This window comes from Podarcis muralis, chromosome 6 (genome assembly GCF_964188315.1).
Source record: "Podarcis muralis chromosome 6, rPodMur119.hap1.1, whole genome shotgun sequence".
Taxonomy (NCBI): Eukaryota; Metazoa; Chordata; class Lepidosauria; order Squamata; family Lacertidae; genus Podarcis; species Podarcis muralis.
In genome coordinates this window covers 27993006-28018757 of record NC_135660.1, presented here as the reverse complement: position 1 = coordinate 28018757, position 25752 = coordinate 27993006, and the positions used below count along the sequence as shown (strand labels likewise).

At 39.2% G+C, this 25752-nt stretch overlaps 1 protein-coding gene across 3 annotated transcripts in view; it reads left to right on the top strand.

Moving 5' to 3' along the window:
* The window catches only part of RASA2 (RAS p21 protein activator 2), a 46719-nt gene extending 20968 nt beyond the window's left edge, over positions 1-25751 (top strand). For 2 of the 3 annotated variants that reach the window (XM_028731176.2, XM_028731175.2), the window contains 16 exons: positions 51-149; positions 859-1015; positions 1576-1724; positions 3122-3236; positions 4176-4250; positions 5545-5668; positions 6896-7002; positions 10180-10266; positions 10352-10429; positions 11154-11227; positions 13184-13290; positions 13865-13947; positions 17087-17295; positions 18031-18134; positions 18421-18610; positions 19636-25751. In XM_028731176.2, the coding sequence (XP_028587009.2) occupies positions 51-149; positions 859-1015; positions 1576-1724; positions 3122-3236; positions 4176-4250; positions 5545-5668; positions 6896-7002; positions 10180-10266; positions 10352-10429; positions 11154-11227; positions 13184-13290; positions 13865-13947; positions 17087-17295; positions 18031-18134; positions 18421-18610; positions 19636-19666 (1789 nt within the window). In that variant the 3' untranslated portion in view covers positions 19667-25751. The remainder of the gene's footprint in view (positions 1-50; positions 150-858; positions 1016-1575; positions 1725-3121; positions 3237-4175; positions 4251-5544; positions 5669-6895; positions 7003-10179; positions 10267-10351; positions 10430-11153; positions 11228-13183; positions 13291-13864; positions 13948-17086; positions 17296-18030; positions 18135-18420; positions 18611-19635) is intronic. The other variant, XM_077929898.1, reaches the window with a different exon arrangement.
* Position 25752: the final 1 nt, after the last annotated feature.

Below are 25752 nucleotides of genomic sequence, written 5' to 3'. Positions count from 1 at the left end.
ATATGAAAAATGATTATGACAAAAATGGTTAACTATTATTTAACTTTCAGGATTGATTTATGGAACAATGGTAACTTGGTACAAGACCTTTTCCTAGGAGAAATCAAGATTCCTGTCAAGGTGTTAGGAAGTGATTCCTTCCAAGCATGGTAAGAAAACTAGGCAAAAGGCAGCATGTGACATAGTTAAAACAAAAGGATAGGTTTTGTTATCTGTATGACTGTATGAAAGTGTTTGTAACTGGAAACAAACAGTTGTGTTACAGTTGTTTCCTGCAGAATCGTACTTGACATTATTCTTCTAGGCATTGCACTGCCTCACAGCATTCTACTAGGCCAAATTTAAATTTCACTATTGGTATAGCAGCCCCTGTTCAGCTTGGGATCAGTTTACCTGAGAGACCACCACCTTTACCCCCTTATCTTTTTTTCCTTATCCATTGCTAGTATTGTGATAATCTGAATATTGTTTTTTGTTATGTATTTCCTTTTTCTGCACACACTTTTGATGGCAGGCTGTTTAAAAAACATGCAAGTAAATAAATGCCAGTTAAGCATATATATTTCAAATATATTAATACATTTATTTCTTGACTTGCTTACATCAAGCACAAACTCCACATCTAAAATTGGTAGTGCTTAAAATAATAGTTGATGCAAGTAAATGCTTGGTGTACTTCAGTATTAATTTAAAAAGTCAAAAATTTATCTTAATAAGCAAATTCAAGTAAGCTAAAATAAAAGGAAAGAAGGAAAGGGCAAGTTTATTGCTGCTTCTTTATTCTAAACCTAACTTTACTTGGTGAACTATAAATAAAATACAAAATGAATCTCTGTCACTTGGATTTTCTTTTTTAAGGTACCTTCTACAGCCAAGAGGCAATGGAAATAAGTCGTCCAAAACGGATGATCATGGATCACTTAGACTGAATATATGTTATGCTGAAGACTATGTGCTTCCATCACAGTACTATGCTTCCCTCAGAAACTTGCTGCTAAAGTCATCAGAAGTTGAGGTAACCTGCTTTGGGGACTGTTTAACCATTTAAGAGCAAGTTATACCATATTATATTTGCCTCTTGGCCGGTGTCACAATTCTACCTTGCATGGCTTTAAAAGGATACCCAGATTTGTCACTGCAGTCATAATAATAATAATGATAGATAGATAGATAGATAGATAGATAGATAGATAGATAGATATAGATAGGAAAAACAGTACTGTTACTTATAAGTACTTATAATTCTTTTACTTATATTAGTATGTGTAGTTATAGGTAACACTGTTACTTTTTAAAAATAGTTAAATGCTCTTGTAGAGGTACACTGTACAACCATGAGAGTATTTAACTATATTTTTAAAAGCCACTCCTTGTGTCTTGAAAAGGTGGCATTTCAAAAGCTATTTGATGTGGCTGGCTTGAGAATTGCAGTTCAAAGAAAATGTTCTAGGCATACATAATCCAGGGCGAATTTAGAACATTATACGTCTACATTTTGGAATTGATTCAAATTCTGGTGTCTTTCCATTTGGTACAGCTGGTACTTATTTCAGTTATATTTTCCCCTTTTTATAGCCTATTTCTGCTTCTTCTGCTTACATTTTGGCTGAAGTATGTCGAGATAAATATGATGCCATTTTGCCTCTTGTAAGGTTGTTGATACATCATCATAAACTAGTACAATTTATCACTGCAGTGGCAGAGTTAGAATTGACGGATACCCAGTAAGTATTTCATTTTCCCTCTTTTCTCCCTCCTCCCAGTATTGGTGTCCATGACAAGTGCATATTTCTGTAATTTTAAGATGTTTTGAACTGTTTTAAATATTGTGTTTTAATTGTTGTAACCTGCCCCCTGGGACCTTGGGGGAAGGGCAGGTATAAATTGTAATAATAGTAAGCGTGTAAAACTTCTAAAATTTGCTGCTTCAAACTACCTTAGCAAAAGGTATCAAACAAGTTGCTTGATGGTAATGCAAAATGCATGCTTGACAGGGGTCCACAAATGAACCTGCCTCTGCTATACATCGGTCCCCAATATCCCAAGAAATTTTGTAAACCACTTTGAGGTTTTCTATATTCTATAATCAAGCAGTATTAATTTTATGAAATAAATAAGTAAGCTTAAATAAGAACTATAGTAGAACTAAACTTAACTAAAATTCTGGCAAGGTCCATTGATCTCCTGAACCTGAGGAAGGGCAGGGAGTGTCTGCCAGACACTGTTCCCCCTCACTGCCCTATCAGTGTGGAGCACTTGGGAGACTTCTCTGAAGATCAGTATGGCCTCAAAAATAATACATCACCCCTCTCCTGGTCTCAGGGTGAACACAGATTTTACTGGTCACTAAGGTTAGCCATAATTTGCGGACCTCTTATAGTAGAACTCAGGTGGCAGACTAAACTTAGGTGTGTGTCTATGTGATCCCATTACTGTGGATAACTTACTGAACCTTCATTATTAGTGGCTATATTGCTAGCTGTGCTTTGACTCTTTTTGAATAAATATCTAATGATACAGCACAACATTCTACTTGTAGACAGAACCAGAAGAAAGGACAGTTCATCCTTTTGTCAAATAGGAATGTACTTGTGTAAAGGAATTTACATTTTCAGATGTGTTTTTGAAGATAGGTTTGTTGTTGTTGTTGTTTAGTCGTTTAGTCGTGTCCGACTCTTCGTGACCCCATGGACCAGAGCACGCCAGGCACTCCTGTCTTCAAGATAGGTTTAGGGATGTTTAATTGACAGTTCACTACCAATACTACCAAACTGGTTGAAAAAGAGGTACCTAGGATGATAGGTTTGTGTCTTCTACATTTTAAAATTTGTTAGCTTTAATCATTGAATATATATTTCCTAGTCTTGATTTCTGTCAGTTGTGAATAGGATAGGTGTCTGCTTAGGGCAGATTTTTCTTTACAGCTCTATAAGGATGACTTAAAAGTTTATAACTACTTAGTTAGCTAAATATATCGCAGATATTGCAGATGTTTTAAACTCTGGTTTCTGAATACCGTCTGTATTTGAGCTAGATTGCTAAAAACTTTTCACAGAAAACAAAGCTATGATTTATACATTCCTTCCATCTTGAATTCTTAATGATTCATATTGCTTTGCAGGGAAGCAAATACAATCTTCAGAGGGAATTCTTTAGCTACTCGATGCCTAGATGAAATGATGAAAATAGTGGGAAAGCACTACCTGAAAGTTACATTAAAACCAATTCTTGATGAGGTACTGTAACATTATGCATTAAAGTTTACAAAGCTGGTTGGTTAAATATTATTTTTTTGGCACTGCTTCCAGCTTTATTAACCAATGACTCAGTGCAGAGTTGTTTCTTAGATATCAGCCAGTGAGCACCACAACAAAACGACCACATAATACAGTTCCTGCTTGCCACAAAACATCTGCATGGCATGGCGGGTTATCGTGACTCTTGTAAAGTGTAGAAGGGTTCCACTCCACATATTATGGGAAATCTCTACAGCTTCCAGACAAGTGTGGTGGCTTTCCATATGATTGTAATCTGCATGCTGTGCCCCTTAAATACATACAGTATGCAGACGTGTTTCTCAACAGCAAGAATACTACTGCTAAATGAATGAAGTTGCCTATGACAACTCATACCTAAATGGACTGGAAGTGATCTCTTCAGTATCATCCATGCATGTGTACGAGCACCTGTGCCTATGTAGTTCTGATCCTATTCATATAAGTCAGTTACAGGAAAGAAACAGCTGATGTCTGTTCTTAACAGTTTATATACATAAAACTTCTTCATCCGGGCTAGCCTGAAATCCAATCTCCAGGATCATGAGGGGAGTGGGGTAATAAAACACTTATCCACAATGTTGCCATTAACTTACTAGATTGCTACTGGCAGGTGCACCTTTTTAGCATATTAAGGAAGACTGGAAGAAAAAAAAGGAGGGAAATCAAGGTACCTTCCTCCTTGAGGATGCATGGTTTTAAGGTGTGAGTACGGCCACTAGAAACGTAAACATGCAGTGGCCATCTTTTTTTCAAAAGTTTGCAGTATGCCTACAGGCAGCTTCTGGGGAAACATTGATGGGTTTTGCCCCTCTTCTTACCTCTGGCTCAGTAAAGGAGAACAGACCTGAATAATGCCTGTCCTGATATAACTGACTAAAATTTTACTCTTGTTTTCAGATATGTGATAATCCCAAACCTTGCGAAATTGATCCTTTGAAACTGAAAGAAGCTGATAATGTTGAAATACACCAGGTGTGTTTAAGTGATTTTGTTCAGCTTATATTCGAGGACCTAGTGCAGAGGTGGGGAACCTCAGGCCTGGCCCTGCTTTGTGCTCTCTTTGAGTGTTTTTGCCTGGCTGGAATGTGTCATTGAACTTTGATAATGCCTCTTGCTTTTCTTAATGGAGAACAGAGGTGTGTAAACCAGCCGACTGTGTAAAGGTAAAATTTACATTAATTGATTTGTCCATTTTTGCATCCAGCGTCTCCTACCACTGGCATATGGGACCTAGAAGGTTGCCAGAATGCAGCCTTGGGCTGCAAAAGGTTCCCCACTCCTGAACTAGTGTATAATAAATTTTTGGAGTGATAATAGTTAGCCGTGCTAAATTTCAACATCAAGCAAAATTACTTAGAATCTGAGTGTAATTCTTCCACTTGTGTTGGCTTCCAGTTACCAATGTTCTCTGTATAACTTCCATTATGTAGACCTCAGTATAAATAAGTACTACTGTAAATCAGTTCATAATTCAGTTCATAATACTGAACATGCACATTACATTGTTGGGATCAAAACCTGGACCCATTATGGTAGCCTTGAGAGTTGTTGCTATTAAGTATCAGGTATCTCTTTGTTAAAATAAAAGTATGAGTGAGCTGCAATAAAGATAGAATTTCTACCACAAAAAGGCTATGTTTCTAATTATTCACAGTAAGCATTGGTAGTGATATATGGGTTGTCTTTTGGCTAGCTTGTACCATTGGCAGCAGTGAAAGTAGATGTCAGTGCACTTTTCTGTTGTGTAACTATGTATGCAGGTAACTCGCAACTTATGTGTGTTTTACATCATAATTTGAACTTTATGCGCTTGGCTAAAAAAAAAAAAATCAAAAGGGGTCGGCACTTGGCGGGGGGTGGGGGGACATAGGCAATCCCACCCGTCATTGCACTCACCTTGGGAGATCATGCAGAGGTAGGGTACAAGTTGCCTGGGGAGAGAGTAAGAGTGACCTTGGAGAACGTGTGCTGTGCTTTTTATGGGGCATTTCAAAGTTTCCACAGGGTTGTTTTAATTGTACTCTATTTTGGCTTTACGCTCTATATCTCCAGAACGTAACCCTCACATAAGATGTGAATAACCTGTGCATATGCCAGTGTGTTTTATTGACCTTTAAAGTATATGATTTACATTTGCCTCTGTTCCCAAAAGATTGCCATTGTTATGCTAGAATGGAGAACTTGTATGTAAAATTTTGTATTAGATTTTTCTTTGACAATAGAATAAAACAGTATGGATTTCTGAAATAATTTGTTTGCCTTCTAGGAAAATCTGCGCTTCTATGTTGACAAAGTATTCAGTACAGTTGTACAGTCAAGTATAAGTTGCCCTAAATTAATGTGTGATGTGTTCTGTTCTCTGAGGCGCTTGGCTGCTGAAAGATTTTCTAGTAAGTGTATTTTTTTTAATTAGAAACTTATGTAAGACCTCTTGAAGTCCATGGAAGTGTTCTCAAAGAGTTGTCCAGTAGCATTCATAAGGAAACTGAAATGACTGAATTTGCAACTTTACATTTTCAATAGACTTTAAAAATGTTTATTGTAAACATGATCTGCTTTCTGTAGGCTGTGTACGAAGCATATGTATTTCATTAATCTATACTATTTGGCATCAGCAGAACTGCATGCTTGTTATACCAAAGCATCAGTATGAAAAGAGCACAAGATAAGAGACATACAGTATAAGAGAAAAATACAAACACAGATCGTGTTTTAAAATGTTGCATTAGACAACATTTTGAAATACAGCCATGCATCTGTTAGTGTTACTTATTGGTTAAAACGTGTGAAGCTTTGAATAGCAAGTTGAATAGTACATTGTTATACGTATTCTATATTGAACATACATATACTATACAACATCTCCCCCAACATAAAAAAGGGGAAATAGCCTTCTTGGTATAGAGTAAAATATGTGTTCTCTGAAAACTATTAGAATGTATCATTTATCTGATATAAAATATAAATAGTAGCTTCAATTGCACATAATGATAAACAATGGTTTACATAAGGGATGGGGAACCTGTTCCCTCCAGAATAAGTTGAACTCCTAACTGTAAATGTCTCTTACCATTGGTCATACTGGCTGGGGCTGATTGGTTTACATTAATGGGCCTTGCGTTTATGAGCTCCCCATTCCCTTTTCTCCAGCACAGCTGTGAAGCAAACCAAAGTCTTAACTATGGTTTAAGTAAGCAAGCCAACTTCAAATCCTGGCTTGTTACCATAAAACATAGAGAAGAATTGGTATAGTTTTTACTTCAGACACAATAATAAGCCATGATTAACTGAAAACAGAAGCAAACCCTTCCAGTTTCCTCTCTGCAATAGTGCTGGAGGAGGGGAGATGGAGCTCACAAGCTCAAGGTTTGTGTACATGACTAAATCATAGTTTAGGTACAACCAGATGAGTTCCAGTTCTTATTTGTGCCCTATAACAAATGGCAAAAGCATCTTGCATCATAACCACACTTTCATTTCATCCTACTTGCTAGTTCTTTATTCTGCCAAAGAACAGTACTTCTTTTTCTAATGACATTATCCTGCTAAAGTTTTTCATTGTCTTCATTTCCTACCAACTTGTAATACATCTTACATTTCATGGTTTTTCTCTGCAGATGACCCTCATGTACAATATTCTGCAGTGAGCAGCTTTATATTTCTTCGTTTCTTTGCTGTAGCTGTAGTATCGCCTCATACTTTCCATTTACGACCTCATCATCCCGTAAGTTTTAATAATATTCTGTCCAAACTCTCTAGGCAAGGTTTGTTAGGAAGATAAATATAGAAATAAGCCTAACGTTTGCATTGTGAATGGAGAGTTGAACTGTCAGTTTTTAGGCCTCCTGAATATAATTACATAACTACATAGTCCCTAAGTCCCCTACGGTTCTGAGCTATTATCCTGCCTGAATATTAATAATAATAATTGGAAAATTGATATGAGTAGGTAGCTGGCACCCTGATCACTTGTATGGTATATGGTTGCATTTCCTATTGACTTCAAAGTAATCTCAAACAGTGACAGAAAGTCCTAAAAGAGAAGTCTGGGTTATCTTGAAGGGGTGTGTAGAAAACTTTATTGTTAATATTCTGGTAATATGTAGAGAATGTTGTACAGGATGTCAAATGGGACAGTTATAGCTTGGTATCATGTGAAACATTCTATGTAACTTTTCCTACACAGAGATGTTTTCATTGTAGTAAGAACATAGCATAGAAAGTGGCCCCAAAAGCATTGTGCACTGCTCATCTCAAAAAAGAAAATATTCCACAATAATAGCTTTCTTTTCTTGGGTTATTGATGCTCATTTATAGATTGTCTTATAAGAACTTTAATAGAGCCCTGCTGGTTCAGGTCAAAGGCCCATCTAGATCAATGTCCTGTTCTCACAGTGACTAACCAGATGCATATGGGAAGCCCATGGCAACCTTTTTCCCATTTGTGAGTCCCAGCAACAGTATTCAAAGGCATCAGTTTTGCAACATTGCTTATGAAGTAGTAGTGGAGTGAACTACTTGGGTCTAAGATGTTAAACATATGGAAAAGCTATTATAAATCAATATACTCTTTATGGCCAGGGGTCGGCAAGGTTTACCTCGCCTGGGCTGGTTCACTCCAGTGGAGATCCTTCCGTGGGCCAGATTGCACGCGTGTGTGAGCGCATGTGCCTGCAATTTCCGGCGTCTGCGCAGATGCGATTTCTGGTGTCGCAGAAGCAAGGCGCTGCGCCAGTTTAGCGCAGCGCGCAGGGACTCACCAAGTGGGCGGCTCAGTTTGGGGGTGGCTTGGGGGCTGGTTAAATGACCCCTGTGGGCCGCTTGTGGCCCACGGGCCTTAGGTTGCCTACCCCTGCTTTATGGCAGTGTACTTTCTTAATTAGAGGATACTGAATAGTACTGCTGTAGCTACTGTTCATGTAATCAGTGACATGTGTTTTCTGGAAATCTTTGAATGGGAAGTTTTTCCTATTCACGTTGCATAGGCTAACTTGCATCAGAAACATTTTCTGATGCTCCAAAGAGTAATCTAATTTATTGTGTTTGCTTCACTTGCAATTTAGTAAACAGAGCAAAAAAAGTTAACATCCCCCCCCATATGCCACAAAGCATTTGACCACAAATATTTGAGGGGAGAAATTAATGCACACTTAATATCTATTGTTATGTAGACATGTTTCTTGCAAGATTTAAAGACAATGTTAGAGTTAATTACCTGTAAAACATTATTTACAACTTTGAACCTGCCAAACTTGCCTAATACTGTGTTTGCAATTGGCATCCATTCAGTGTTACTAATGAACTTATGACACAAAACATTTTTCCAAAACATTTTCTGCACCACTGCATGTAGTTCCTGGTTCCATGTTGTTGGAGCAATGTCCTTTCTATGCTCCCCCCTTCTTACCAGCACCCCATGTATCCACTGTACTCATTTTCGCCTGTCACTGCTCCCTCTCACTCGTACCTCCTCTTAGGATTCTGGGCCTTGTTAGCAAAAGAGGAGAGACTTAATGTCATAGAAGTGGCACCGCTGTGTCCTTAGGTAACTATGTGGTTTGGTGAGGTCAAAATACATTCATGTAGCATCCAGTCGTTCAGAAGGGGCATTAATAGAAATGTCAGATTTAATTCAAGACGCTATTCTGCTACAAAATAAATATTCAGCTAGTTACATGAATTGGAGCAAAACAATATTGCTCAGTCTCTGATTCAAAGATTATGTTAGGGCATAGCCTTTAAATATTCAAATAAGCAGTGGCGTAGCGTGGGGGGTGCGGGGGGGGGGCGGGCGCAACATCTGGGGTTAGGCAAATCCACAGGTTAGGGGGCACAAATCCACGGGTTAGGGGGCGCAAATTACTTGCCTTGCCCCAGGTGCTGACAACCCACGCTACGCCACTGCAAATAAGTGAAATGTTTCAGCGTCAGATTATATAGGTCTGTGTATTGTAAAGTTAGCACAAATGTTTAACATCTTAAATATGGATATTTATATAAAACACTTAAAGGTTTTCTTGCAATGAACTGGTATATACATCTTTTAAATGCATTTTCATAAATAAATGAAGTAGAATTTCTCTGTAAAACCTTGGCTCCTTTTAAGCAATAAAGTACAGCTCTTTTTGTCTGGTGGAGACATATCAAACTGTAGAACCAGAATCTATAATGTAAGATGTTTCATCTACTAATAGATTGAAACAGTACCTCTCATGAGGGGACTTCTGCTCACTGAAATAACACTCTCATTTCCCAGTAACAGAGGGGGGACATTTTCACCTGCCCCTCATGCCCTCCCAAACAAATCCGCTCTGAATGATTGAAGACTTTCCAGAACAGTATGGGAGGTGCACAAGGAGCTGCAGGAGCATTGGCAAAAATTATAGCCTTCCCCCATGCTGTGCCACTTCTATTAATAGGGGCTTCTGCTTGTATCAAAGGCCCTTGTGCTCATGAAAATTTGTTGGAGTCTGCAAAACACTGCTTCATGCTGTGTCCATCTCCATGATGCTTATATGAAAGCTGCCATGTGGCAGCTGTGCAGTAAAGTACTTGGTAGATGTTCTTTCATTGTAATACTATTAGTTATTTAACAAGATTTATATACAATTTAATCATCAAGTTTCTAAGTGCTTTACATAAAATATAAATTAAATTCTAATTATAAATTCTATTAAAAATAATAGAATCAGATGTTAAAAACAAGGTGACCCAAGATTCAAAATGTAAATCAGATCATTTTTAAAAATGTTTACATTATAAAATCACATATTAAAATACATGTCACATGTGCATGTCTGGGTTGACTTGCCTGAAATTTTTTTTTATAGCAGGGACCTAAAACAATACTATGACACCAGTAAAATGGCAACTTTACCTGTTTCTTATCTGTTTCTTTTAGGATGCACAGACATCTAGAACATTAACCCTTATATCAAAAGCCATTCAGACACTGGGGAGCTGGGGAAGTTTGTCCAAAAGCAAGCTAGTAAGTACCTGATTATTTATTCTTTTGCTTTGCTTCTGGTATCTTAATTGCTAAGGTTTACTCACTTCAATTTTCTCTCTTTTAGTCAAGCTTCAAGGAGACATTTATGTGTGAATTTTTCAAAATGTTTCAGGAAGAGGCATATATTGAAGCTGTCAAAAAGGTATTTTTTATATATATACACGTTATTTTAGTTAAAGTATGCGTCCATTTTTTTCTTGCATTCCTCCAAGGATGTCAGGAACTGTACTTGGAGGCTATCCCTTTTGATATACACAACAGCACTGTGAGGTAGGTTAGATCAATAGATGGGCAAATCAGTTGCTTACAGCTGGCTAGTGGTTTGAACCCAGATCTTCCTGGTACAAGTCTAATCCTCTGTTTACTACACAATGCCACCCTGTACCCCTCACGTGCACACTTGTTTTGCTAAAGTACAATGGCAGAAATGTTTTTAAGATGCAATATTTTAGATCAAATGTGAAGGTAAAATGCAGAAACAACATCTTAGAACTGTAAATTAACTTTGGTTAGCTTAGACTTCATGTATATTGATTTTTAAAAAAACTTTTACAAAAGTTTCTACAGTTAAGTATGGAAAACAATTCACATTATTTTAACAAGGTCTCCATGTTCTACTTTCTTCTATTTGAAAGTAGAAGAACTTAGCTTAGCAAAATATCAGTGAAAGCTGGGGAGAAACGATCTGATCTGTTAGGCCGGAGAGAAAAGCCTGAGGGGACTGTGCCTGCCTCCCAGAGTTCTTTTTTCTCCTCTCTCCGTCATCAGCAACCGCCCTCAAATTTCATGTATATTGATTTTTTTTTAAAGCTTCTACAGTTATGTATGGAAAACAATTCACATTATTTTAACATGTTCTCTTTTAGTTTTTAGATGAGGTATCATCTACTGAAACTAAAGAGCCAAGTGTCATGAGCGAGTCGATTCATCTAAAAGAAGGGTAACTGAAGTACAAAGTACTGAATACTGACAAGTGTTTTGCTTGAATACATTATTTTTGTCATCTCTTTGAACTAGTTCGAGCCTAGAACCTTTGCTTCCCTGAGATGTGCCAACTCTCTCTGAGGCAGTAGCCTACTTACATATGTGCACAATTCCTTGCTCACATTACCATTGTATACAAAATACCCCTTTTTATCAGTACAAGATTCTTGCAAGGAGAGGATAGTTATTATAGTTAATCACCCTGTAGCATTCTTACCTTAAATTGATGGTTGGAAAGAACTTGCAGAGCTGCAACAACAACCTTGCATTTTCTTTTTGAAGTGGAATGATGTGAGCAAGCCTGGGAAAGAGAAATAATAAAAATGTTTTCTTCATATTACTTCGTGAACTTTGAGGATAAGTGAAAAATATTTTTAAAATACTACTATAACAACTATACATAAACGTGCCCTTTATACCATTATAAATATTTCCATATTTTAAATCATATTTATTCCTAATAGTTCTGGGTTTTTTTAATTTAACTTTGTATCCTACTAAAGTCTCATATTCAACTATAAATTGTTCAATTTCTGGTGGTCCACTTAGTGTTATAACTATATAACAGACTGAGGTTGAATCCTGACAAGACAGAAGTACTGTTTTGGGGGGACAGGGGACGGGCAGGTGTGTGGGACTCCCTGGTCCTGAATGGTGCGCACCTGGGAGTCATTTTGGACTCACAGCTGTCCCTGGAGGCGGAGGTCAATTCTGTGTCCAGGGCAGCTGTCTACCAGCTCCACCTGGTACACTGGCTGATACCATGCCTGCCTGCAGACTGTCTTGCCAGAGTGATGCATGCTCTGGTTATCTCCTGCTTGGACTATTGCAGTGTGCTCTACGTGGGGCTACCTTTGAAGGTGACTCAGAAACTACAACTAATCCAGAATGCGCCAGCTAGACTGGTGACTGACTGGGAGTGGCCGCAGGGACCATATAACACTGGTCCTAAAGGATCTTCATTGGCTCCTGGTGTGTTTCTGAACACAATTCAAAGTGTTTCTGCTGACGTTTAAAGCCCTAAACGGCCTTGGCCCAGTATACCTGAAGGAACGTCTCCACCCCCATTGTTCAGCCCAGACACTGAGGTCCTCCTCTGAAGGTCTTCTACTGGTTCCCTCACTGCAAGAAGTGAAGTTACAGGGAACCAGGCAGAGGGCCTTCTTGGTAGTGGCGCCCTCCCTGTGGAACACTCTCCCTGTCAAGGAGATAAAAGAACTACATAACTTTTAGAAGACATCTGAAGGCAGCCCTGTATCCGGAAGTTTTACTGTTTGATGTTTTATTATGTTTTGATATATGCTGTAAGCCACCCAGAGAGGCTGATGAGACCCAGGCAGTTGGGTGTGGTATAAATAACAAAATAATAATAATAATAATAATAATAATAATAATAATAATAATAATAATAGTTTATTATATTGCTTGTAAGGACACACAGGTCCCCTTACCAAACACAATGCATTCCCTGGAAATTGTTTGTTAGGTGAGCGTTTGTTTAAGGAGTCCACAATTTCCATTGATTCCTATGGGAACATTTCTAATTGGAGGATTTGTCCCAACTCTCTTCATGGTTTCTTCCTGAAATTGCTGCAGCCTACCAGTAAAAGACAGACAAAGGAAAAACTGATTAGTTCAGTCTCTCCTGCTCCTTGATTTGTCTGAGCTTGCTTCCTGCATGGTTTCTGCTCCCAAATGGCTACTGCTGGCCACCAAAGCACAAAGTAAGGAAGCTGTCAAACTCTGGATGTTTGGATATCTGAATCTGTGGAGTGGTTTGAGCATAATTGGATAAGTATTTTTTTGCATAATGAGTAGGCAGATTGAAGGACCTGTGTGTAAGTGCAACTGGGAACTCTATGGGAAGCATTTTGAAGGTTTCTGCTTAATAATCCTTTGTATTTATTCACAGGGAAATGTATAAAAGAGCACAAGGAAGAACACGTATTGGGAAAAAGAATTTCAAAAAGCGTTGGTTCTGTTTGACAGATAGAGAGCTCACTTATCACAAGCAACAAGGTATTAGTGCTGCTTATTTGCAACTTCAGCATTTTAAGTTACAGGATGTGGTCTATTTATCTATAGTGCAGACTTTGTTCTTTCGTTATGATAATTAAATGAATTCGTTAAAACAGAATCCCTTTTTTGTTCAAAGTGGTATAAAGTAGTAAAAATATGTTGTCTTCTATGTCTTGAAGGTATTTTTAAATTCCAACTCGTATTTCCAAACCCAGTGCTAGTCTAGAAAAAGAGGTGCCAGAACTCACCATGAACGCCTCCCTTGTTCTCTTATGATGGCAATGGTGCCCTCCTGAGAGGTGCCAGAACTGTGTTCTTGTGAGTTCTGGCTGAAAAAAAGTCCTATCCAAGCCTGCTTACTTTCTTACCTAAAAGAGGCACTTGCATATATGTGTTAACCATAATAGAGTTGGCAGGCATATGCCTTCTCTACTGCACTTGCTCCATAGGAAATGAAAAATGGAATGCCAGAGTTCAGTTCCAAATTCTACTAAGATTTTGTCTCCAGCATTATCCTAATCAATAGTTTTCTTTTCTATAGTTTGTACCAATTTACTCATTCTTATTTACACAGATAAAGATCCTATTTACACCATTCCAATCAAAAACATCCTTGCAGTGGAAAAGCTTGATGAGAATGCCTTTAACAGGAAAAACGTAAGCTGGATTTAGTTTTGAAATATTAGTTAAGAATACACTTAGTTTTTAAGCTAACTGCTCCACAGGGCATTTGTTCTTGGAAAATAACATTATATAATTATCATATTTACTTGCAGTGCCCCCATCTTTTTGAAACATTTATCAACCATATTGTAGATCAGAACTGAGCAACCTAAACTGGCTGGCAGGCCAAATTCTTATCTCCCCTATCTCTCATTGGCCAAATTTGAGAGCTCCACAGAGCTGCCATCCTGTCAATTAAATGAAATAACAATGACATCAGATGATGATTGTGCAATGCTTTGACACCCTACTGATGAATAGACTCAAAATTTATCATCTTTCTGCTGATGTTGGGGGGGGGCATAATATCTGGCCTGCTTTCTGCAGGGATCAGCTGCATGATCAACTTTCCACACAGAAATCCAGTTGTGGGGCAGCTGAACATGGTTTGAGGAAACTGGCCAAATTGGGACCCATACCAGGTCAAATTTAGCCTGGACAGGCCAGAGATTCTCCACTCTTGTAGATGGAACTTAACATATAATTGAGGGAAATACCGTGAAAATTATCCTGAGTTAATAGATTTAGGACAGGCTTACTCAACCTCGGCCCTCCAGATGTTTTTGGCCTACAACTCCCATGATCCCTAGCTAGCAGGACTAGTGGTCAGGGATGATGGGAATTGTAATCTCAAAACATCTGGAGGGCCAAGGTTGAGGAAGCCTGATTTAGGAAGTCTAAATAAGAAACACTGGTTAAGATGTCTAAGCAGGCAATGTGCATCTACTAAAATATGAATTGAAACTCATGAAACTCTATAACTTCTGTTATCCCGCAGATAACAAAATTTCTGCTCAAATACCTATCCACCAACTATACATACACATACAAGTGGGGATGGATACATATACCCATATCACTGCCTAGCCAATTGTCCTGGATCCATACTGGATAACATGAAGCTTATAAATAAACTAAAGAACTGGCTTACGTGAAATAGATAATTATTAAAGCCTCGATTAAAAATAGACTTCTAATTTGGAGGGCAGAGGTCCCTTAAAGGTAAATGCTTAATTGCAAAATAGTTGAAAAACATTACCCACAAATACTTTGTTCATATATGCAGTCAATACATTACAACTTAACAATGTCCTTATATAGCAAAAGAATTAACTTATCTGCTGATACAGTGGTACCCCGCAAGACGAACGCCTCGCAAGACGGAAAACCCGCTAGACGAAAGGGTTTTCCGTTTTGGAGGCGCTTCGCAAAACGAATTTCCCTATGGGCTTGCTTCGCAAGACGACAGCCCATAGGGAAATCTCCCGGACAGCGGGGAAGCGCGACTTCCCCACTGTCCTCGGACCTCCTCCCGCCGCCCGGCTTCGGAACGATGCTCCGAAGCCGGGCGGGGGGGCGGGAACTCCTCCTCCCTCCGTGCGGCTTTGGAGCATCGCACCGAAGCCGGGCGGGGGGGCGGGAACTCCTCCTCCCTCCGCGCGGCTTTGGAGCATCGCACCGAAGCCGGGCGGGGGGGCGGGAACGCTGCCTCCCTCCGCGCGGCTTTGGAGCATCGCACCGAAGCCGGGCGGGGGGGCGGGAACTCCTCCTCCCTCCGCGCGGCTTTGGAGCATCGCACCGAAGCCGGGCGGGGGGGCGGGAACGCTGCCTCCCTCCGCGCGGCTTTGGAGCATCGCACCGAAGCCGGGCGGGGGGGCGGGAACTCCTCCTCCCTCCGCGCGGCTTTGGAGCATCGCACCGAAGCCGGGCGGGGGGACCGGAACGCTGCCTCCCTCCGCACGGCTTTGGAGCATCGCTCCGAAGCCGGGCGGGGGGGCGGGAACTCCTCCTCCCTCCGCGCGGCTTTGGAGCATCGCACCGAAGCCGGGCGGGGGGACGGGAACGCTGCCTCCCGCCGCCCGAGACTTGGGGTGGGAGGAGGGTTTCCCTTCCCACCGCCAACATTCAGAATGCTGTTCTGAATGTTGGCGGTGGGGAGGAAAAACCCTCCTCCCACGCAAGCCCCGGGAACAGAGGGAAAGCGCTGCGCGCCTTCCCCTCTGTTCCCGTACCTGTCCTGAAGGCTTGCGGTGGGGAGAAAAGCCCTTCTCCACACCGCCAGCCTGGCAAGCTGTTTCCCTAGGAACGCATTAATTGATTTTCAATGCATTCCTATGGGAAACCGTGCTTCGCAAGACGAAAAACTCGCAAGAAGAAAAAACTTGCGGAACGAATTAATTTCGTCTTGCGAGGCACCACTGTAACTTGATACTGTGCCAGTAAAATGTGTATGCAAATATCATACAACAATGCCAAGGAAATTAATACAGACAACGGCCATTTTACTCTTGTCCAATATGCACGCAACCACACAAACATATCCACAACCCAGAAGAGGCCGGAAAAATGAGTGCGGGTCAGGAATGTAACCCCCACCCAAAATGGTTTTTGTCTGTATAGCAAAAAGTGACATTTTTGGAGTCCTGTACTAGTTTTGTAGCTGCCATCCAACCAATGTCATCCTTAAGCCCACAGGGCATTAATAAACACAAGGCAGGTTCGATTTGGGGTGCACTTTCTTTCATATTAAGGTTTTTGGTTGAGAATACTGTTTTGATTCTTCCTATTAATGATTATTTTCCAGAAGGAGCTGCTGCTTAAAATATAAGGGGCAGGATCCCACATAATGTTAGCGCAAGAAGCAAGAGAGTTGCTGTTGTGCAAGCCATTTTGTTGTGAAAGCAGGGTATATGATATGTTAACACTGTTCAAGCTCTTCTGCCCACCCAAGGTGCCTGTTAGATCCAGCTGTTGCAGTACATGAGGAACGGGGCTTCTGCTAGTCACATGACTGTTGTACTAGTAGCTGCCACAGTTGAGTCTGTTTCTTGGTTTATGATGTAAGATGGGATGGACAAGGGGAAGGATGTCATGATAAGTAACAATGTGGCTGCCAAGAGAACTAAGCTGATGAAGGGTGTAGCATTGCAGTCCTGCTACTAAGCAATAGAACAGAAATTTCACAAAATTGCTAAATAAAACAGCAAATGAAGAGAATTTTGTGCTGCTTGTTATTTGGAGTCCTGTGAATAAACTGTGGGTTTTTGAATAAAAAGGATGTTTTCTTTCTCAGATGTTTCAAGTGATACATGCTGAAAAGCCACTCTACGTTCAAGCAAATAATTGCGTGGAGGCTAGTGAGTGGATAGAAGCTCTCTGTAGGAAGAGCAGATACAACGAAAGCAGATTGAGTGTTTATCATCCATCTGCTTTTTTGAATGGAAACTGGCTTTGCTGTAAGGCTACATCAGAGAACTCAGAAGGTTGCACACCATGCACTGTGTAAGTAACATCTGATAAGAAAGATGTATACTTGTTTGGAAATAGAAATAAGATTGGTCTCTGACTATTTTTGCTGGGATTTCAGTCAGTCCCGGCATGTTTGTTGCCTAAAGGGGCCTCTTAGCAGAAGAGTGTGTGTGTGTTTAAGGCCGCTTGTCATAATAGTTAACCTAGGATTTGTAGCTAGAGAGATGTGTGCTTCCTATATGATATATTCCAGTCCTTTAGTTCACAGATAGCAGGTGGAAGGAACAGGCAACATTGTAATCGGGAAAATAGATACCATTGATGGCAGGAGCCAGTTGCATGTGTTAAACCAGGGGTGTCAAACTCAAATTCATCGGGGGCTGCATCAGCAGTTTGGTCACCCTCAAAGGGCCGGTTGTAGCTGTAAAAACAAGTGGAGGTTTCCTGAATGCATGTAAAGTGGAGGTTTCCTGTGTAGAACGGCCGGCGCCGCTAGAGGGCAGACGTTCTCTGGCTTGTAGGCTGCCGTGCATGCGCTGAAGAGGCGGCTTTCTTGTGTCAAAAAAAAAAAAGCGAGAATAAAAGGTGAAGGCTGGCGGCCGGCGGCGGCTACACGGGCCACATGACGAGGTCTGGTGGGCCGAATTCGGCCCGCAGACCTTGTGTTTGACAGCCGTGTGTTAAACTGCTTTAGAGAATGGTTTGTAACATACAGTGAAGGGTGGAGATGTATGTATATGTATATAGTTTATAAACTTTTAATTGCAGGGGTGTGCCTAATGACATCCAAATAGAGATTGATGGGGATCGAGAAGCGGAGAGAATCTACTCCCTTTTTGCTATCAACATGCCAAAGCTGCAGAAGATGGAAGGTACAGATATACTAATTCAAGTAGTGCTGATTTCTTAGAAATAGTAGTGTTGGAGAAAAAACACATTCTTTAGTAAATTGTTAAGTTTATGAGAATTGGTTATAGAACAAGTGGCAAATAGATTTCTTTTGTGTCCAGTAAAGTAGTTTTCTTTCTTAATTATTTTTTTAAAAAACCATTTTCTGTTACATATACTTCTGCTTCTGAACATGTAGAAGATTACAGGTTTTGTTTAATAAAAAGTAAGGCCTCCCTAATACTGTTGCTTGTACGTACTTATTTTTAGAGGCTTGTGAAAGTATAGCAGTCTATCAAGGTCCGCGGAAGGAACCGGATGACTATTCTAATTTCAAAATTGAGGACTCAGTGGCAACTTTTCAAACACTTAAGCAAATAATATCTGTTGTAGAAAAGTTGGATGAGCATCATGACAGACATGGGAAGAAAAGATCATCTAGTGCTAAATATGGCAGTGAGTAAGTATTGCAGGTACTGACAAACCAAATGTACTCTGAAATATCACCCAACTTTTTTCCTCAAGGTAAACCATGCAAATTAGCTCTGCTTCTGAGAAATAGTTGACTCAAACCTAGACACATTACTATTACACATCTCCATCTTTAGCATAGATAAACTGTACAGTGGTACCTCAGGTTAAGTACTTAATTCGTTCCGGAGGTCCGTTCTTAACCTGAAACTGTTCTTAACCTGAAGCACCACTTTAGCTAATGGGGCCTTCTGCTGCCGCCGTGCTGCCAGAGCACGATTTCTGTTCTTATCCTGAAGCACTATTTCTGGGTTAGTAGAGTCTGTAACCTGAAGCATATGTAACCTGGAGCGTATGTAACCTGAGGTACCACTGTATCAATTATGCTATTCTTGGTTACTGTGGAAACAGTAAAATGTGGACTGGCCGAGGTAAGTGTTAGGTGGATTTGTAGCTGGCTCGCTGATCAAACCAAGAGTGCTCACTAACGGTTCCTCATCCTGGAAAAAAGTGACAAATGGAATGCTGAAGGGTTCCATCCTGGGCCTGTTGTTGTTCAATGTCTTTATAAATGACTTGGATAAAGGAATTGATGGGATGCTCATCAGATTTGCTGAAGACACCAAACTGGGAGGCGTAGCTAATGCCACAGAAGACAAAATCAGGATTCAGTATGACCTTAACAGATTAGAGAATTGAGCCAAAACTAACAAAATAGGAACAAAATATAAATAGGAACAAGTGTAAGGTTTTAATTTTAGGCAGCAAGAACCAGCTGCACAAATATAAGATACGACACTCTTCAAGCACATTTAATCAGTAATACACATCATAGTGCACCATTCAATATTTCCATCTTCAGTGGTCCATTTTATATGCATTAAATAGGTATTTCCCGCTAGTATGTTATCCTAAATGGACCATAGCAAAGAGAGGGGTCGAGCTAGCATGCTTTCATATTTTTAAGCTACTTTTATCACCTAATAGACATGGTTTCTTCCTCTTTTTTTCCAGAGAAAATCCAATTGTTGGGAAAATTTCTTAACCAAAGACACACTGCAGCAAATGGATTTCGAAGAAACTGGAGTAGTTTTCACTTTTTAAAAATCCTGATTGTATGCTGATTCAGAGTATTTAAGAATGTACATTGCCTGGATATTATCTGTGTACAGACAATATATTTATTATTTAATAGGGAAAAGACTTTCTTGGGAATCTGATTGTTTTGCAGGGTGAGGAACATCAGTTCCATTTCGCTTAAAGAACTAAAAGTGCCAGAAGATGAAAGTAAACAAATTTTCTAGCGCTGGAAGGAACTACTAAAGGAATAAGCTTTCTAAGGGAGGAAATTAACTACCACTGCAGAAGGGACTTTGGGTGTGCCAAGATAATAATCAATTTCATTTATGAACCATCGGTACCTATTCTGTGGACAGTGAGTCTTGGCAAAAGAAATCCCAACAGGTAACAAAAGGAATTGAAGCTTTATATACAGCGCACGGCCACTTTTAAAATGGTCCTTTCTTAATCCACAATAGACATTTGTAAAGAAACAAAGTGGTACTTTTTAAATGTGCATTCATAATTAGCAATGTTATGTTATTTAAGTGATATTACTGAAGCAGGACAAGTCAGGGAGTCTATGCATCTTGTTTACAATTGGAGTGAGCAGTGAATGGAGTGACATGGGACCACTGTCTGAATTTTGTTTTTCTTTTTAAATAGCCAATTACTAGTACTTTATTTAGCAATCAGGGCTTTTTTGGAAGTACTGTGTAAGAACTTCGTGCTGTTGGGAAACTATTATGGGTGCATACCAAGCAACATCGACCTGCCAATCAAAACAATCGCCCTAAAGATAGGTATTACACATTGGAAATATGTCACATCCAATTGCAACTAGTTGATTTCGAAAACCACTCCAAGCACTTTAAATATCTGGATTGCCCCCAGATTATATTTAAAGATACTTTTTAGTATCTAATCATTATGATCAGTTGAATGATCACTATTGTGGCTTAAAACAATGCTTTTGTGAACATTTTTATATCTAGTTTTTTACTTGCCAGGTGAAGTTTTGGACTCAGATTTGCATTTAGAAACTCTTAATCTTGCCTTCTTGATATATTTTTAATCATAGGCTGATAAAAATGTATGTAATGAACAGAAACATGGTATCCAACTAAGACATAGGCTGGACCCATTGACATCAATACACTTAACTCCATTGATTTCAGTGGGTCTGCTCTAAGTATGACTAATGCTTGATATCACCCCAGGCTTCCTTTCATCAGTATTATTGAATGTGGTACTAGGAAACCTCATATTGGGAGCAATTTTCTGAGCACTGTAAAAATTGATATATTGCCACATATTTGTATATTGTTGTTCTAGTTTACTTTTCTACACTTGTTTTTCTTCTTTTTGGCTGCTATTTGCCACTGTTGTGGTTAATAATTGTTTTAATTGATAGAAATTGGGAAGAATGGATACAAGCTGCTTAAAATACTACATGAATTACTAACAGTATGGCATTGCCTAAGAAAAAATTCAAAGATCTTGCTGTAGGATTCAACAGCCAGATTACAAGGCTTTCTGCACCAGCAAATAAATGCTTATAATCTACTCGGCTACTTTAGGCATGCTCAAAAGGGTTGCATGCAGCCAGTGGGAGTCATTTTGGAACAGCCGATACCCATGCCTTATCACTAACTGCTTTGGATAGGTCTTTTGAGTTTCAGAAATAGTTTGCCATAACATGGGGGCTATTGTTGAAGTCTTCTGGGCCCATGGGCTTAGCTGTGTAGTACTTAGTGGATTAGCAGAATGAATGGCACAGAAGTTATGTAAGAAGAACACTAGAGGTACAAACAGATCTAAGAAAATTACAACTGAATCAACAATTGGGAGGTATAAAGCTAATTTATATAAGTATTTCAAGTGCAGTGACTCCTGAATCAGAGGTGTTCTCCTTTCTATGTTCTGCATTCAGCAATGGACAAAGCCAGAAGTACTGATGGAAATTATTTCCTCTAGATAAGGCTCTCCATCAGAATACCCTGTTCAGGCCTGCGTATTCTACAATCTACTATTGTCTGATAACATTTTTTAAAAATTGTACAAGGCACATTTGTCCACCCTAGGTTTAAACAAAAATGTTGAACTAAAATATTGGAGATGTGATTGTGCATTGCAATTTGTTTGTCCGGGGACTTGTTTCAGTGGGTTTTACTGTTTTTGATAGGGAAATATGCAAATGCTATTAATTCAATCATTGTTTCATCACCTGGGTGAAAGCTACATACTATATCAGTTGTAGTAGTGGGATCATGTCATATGTCACTCTTTTAATCTTTATTTAATTCAATTGGTGAAAAATAAAGATGCAAATAAATGCAAATAGTACAATCAATACAAAATAATAGTTATATTTATATTAGTTCTTAATCATGTACATAGTCTTAAACAGTGGCCTAATTTGTTCATCAAGGTAAGTCATTGCTTATCATTCCACCTTTACCACTCCTGTAGCATGAGGGGAAACGAGCCACAATCCCTGATCTGATTTAAAAGTATATCCAAATCAAAATTGCCGTTTGTTGTGCTGAAACAAACTGCAGTTGATAAGCCAAGAACTTTGAGTTTACATCATTGTTTGCTTGAAGCAAAATAAGCCACAATTTCTGGTTTGGATATAACACTAAATTGGGGGTTATGGTTTGTTCCTCCAAGGGAAGGACTGAAGTGGGGGTGTTCTGCCTTTTCATGGTGAGCCATTGACTATGCTTTCCCTTGAAATCTGAGCACTTAAGGTGTCCTGAGACAATCTTTCATCTCAATAATGAATTAATAAAGTTATTCACAAGTAGTTGAATAGCATTGGCAGTGCAGTACAGCCAACAGCTTTTACTTAACGATAACACTCCCTGTTTTACATACGTGCTTTTAGATATGATATATACATTATATAAAATCATGTTGTGATATCTGAATATGACCATGAGAACCCGTACCAAAGAAGTAATAGACAATATGGGAAGGATGTGCAACCAACAATTTTAATATTCGTACTTGTAAATACCATGCACAGTGAAGTTTGCCTTTTCATTAATACAGTCTAATGTATTACAGGAATAGTACAAAATATTACTTTATTTTTGAAATAATTCAGCTCAGCCACAGGGTTATCTTACAAATCATGAGGTTGGTAAATATGCCCGTACAACCCAAAACCATGGACCTGCTGATCTATATTATATTCTGAATTACAGTCTTAAGACTCTATTCTTATATTGCCTTATTTTTAACAGTTTCCCTCACCCCACTCTGTTTACAACAGAATATGGTATACCTCAGTTCACATCCCAAAAAGATGTGTTATAGGAAAAGTTACATTTTAATTTTAAAAGTAGATATATAAATCAAAATCGTGTTAAATATTCAACCCACATTAGCAGTTTGTATGTAATAATTTAAACTGGTATTTTATTTTTTTTCTTTTGTAGAGGGGGAAATGCTCTGTTTGGAGAAACCCAGTTCCTTTAGCTGCACTAGGGAGTTCCCAATAGTGTAGCCAGATGCTCCCTGTCAGAATCAGTCAGCTGAGTGGCACTGATGGGGAGCCCCACTTGCAAAACAACAATTGGGAGCTCACTTTAAGCAGTTTCATCCATACCTTCCCCACTCCTGTTGTCACATATGTCAGCTGTGGGACAAGTGGGCATGATTTGTGGGGAACTGCCTTGCAGGCCTAATTACGCTCACAAGCAGGGAGTTCTCCATCCCTGGAGCTGGAGTGTACCTGAATGATGATTTGAAGTAACCCGCAGTGGCCATCCCTAGAACATAAGCAAATTGGCATGGTGTTCTTTTTGAGGTTTGAGTGTTAAAAATGTTAACTTAAAGGTATTGTGCCTTCAATTTTTGTTGATAGGCAAAGTAACTTTAAAATGTATTATGCACTTGTATTCATTACAAATAGTGATACTGTCTGTAACTTTTCATGGAGTCAAGATGCTTTACTTGGTTAGGAGATTGCAAGATGATTATTTGATTCATCAAAAAAAATAAAATATGAGTAAGGTCTCTTAAAACAGGCAAAGTAATAAACCACCTTAAAAGACCAGTGTTCCTGACCTACTGTTAAGTGATTTTGCTGTTTGGTGTTCCTAAGCTACATTCTTAGTATTCAAGAATCTTGCTGAGATTTGACATTGGTATCATGCATCACTTTTGGATCCCTTTATATATCACACAAATGTGACCTACAACAAAATGTTGCAGGGTGAAGTGCTTCAATTCATCTTTCCAGCCACTGCATTCCATTTCCTCTTCCTGGTTTTTCATTTCCCACTTGGTTAGACAGCAAACATTTCCTGCTCACATAGCATATTGGGCTATTTGGTGGGGGGTGGGTCTTCCGTTTTGATGTTTTCCCTCTTCTTAGGGGGGTGAGGTGGCCACACTGGTGGCCAGCTCCAGCTACCTTACAATCTTGGATTTTCCCATTGATTTGCATGTGTAGTTCGCACTTCATCACTGGGACATTTTAATCATAGCTTCTCCGTGTGAACCTCAAAATTACTTATCCTGACAATCTCAACCTTGTATTTCTGTCTTCTCCCACCATCCTTTACTAATTCTTACTCTGTTCCTGCTTTCACACAAATCTCTCCCCTCTTCCTGGGGGCACTAAGCATATTCAGTCTTCATTGGACTGTTTCAGTGAATCTTGTGCATTACTTTTGCTAACTTTTTTGTAATCTGCAAACTTCGGAGTTCCCATGAATCTACTGATACCTCCCTCTTCTGCCGGTGCCATTTTGGCTGCATGAGCAGTGGCATCTGTGCTGAGTATCTGAAAATATAGGGGATGGTGGACTTAAACAATCATCTGGGGCTTTTCAGTATATTGATACTCAGTCAAGATGATTGAATTACAGTGTTAACTTGTTGCATCATCACTGTGTCATTCTATTTTGGCATTTGATGAAGCCATTTACCCTGGTAAACGTGTTGGTCTATAAGGTACTTCAAACTTTTTGTATTGCTTCTGTTATAATCATTTTGGTTCCTGTTCACATTATTTCTAAAATAATTCGCTCCTTTTTCTTTTTTGAAGTGTATGCCATGATTGCACCAGAACCATGTCAATGTATAATATTTATTATTGAGGGTCATTACTCTGCAAACAGTTCTGTTGAAAGGATGTAAACTTAAATTGGGATAGTTAATACTAAGAAAACGGGGGTCACCTATTAATCAGTTCTGTCTGTATATCATATCTTCACGAAGTAAGGTTTGAGTAACTTTGTTTCTGCCTTATTCTAAAAGAGCACGATTAATTTCTGATCCTTGTGCAAGCATAGTTCTGTGGATGTAGAGGTTCAGAATAGTGCTTAATAAAGCCTCCATTCCCCTGCCTCATTGACCTTTTACTATACATAGATAGCAGCAAACCGCCCACTGTTTACCAGGAATGGCTAGTACACATCTCCCATATTAGTAATTTATCTATTCAGTTGCTGTTGCTAGAGTTATACTGGATTGCTGTGCAGAAGGAACACATTGACCTGATGATGTGAGTCATGCCTGGCATTCTGTGTATTCATCAAAACATGGAGATGGACAGAGGGCTCTCAAGCAAATAAAGCTCATCATCCTCCAAATTACATTTATACCAAATTAAACCTGAGCTCTTCAAAACTATTATGGGGAATAAATGCACTTTCAAAAGTTAAGGTACAACATTGCGTAAAGTACAAGGCAGTTAATAATAAAGCAGCACTGAAAAATATTTCATGTTCCAATGAAGCAGTATCGATGTTTTCAGCATGTGGCCAAGTGCCAAAGATCTTCCTAGCCCTGTCCATGCAATTCTTTTTGTCAGTGTTATATTTCATATACAGTAGATAACCCAGAATTAAGTTTTGTATGAACTAGGTAGTAAATATTGAAAAGGGTTTCTGTTTGGATTAGCCTAGAGATTTTTTAAAAAAGACTGCTTGCTTAATTAGCTGTGGTTGACATGTATATTTTGCAGTGTATTTTTAATTTGTCAAGATGATATGTTGAATGTATTTTTATTTAAAGTTTATTTTCTTAACACAAGTATTAAAGTTTGAAACTTGC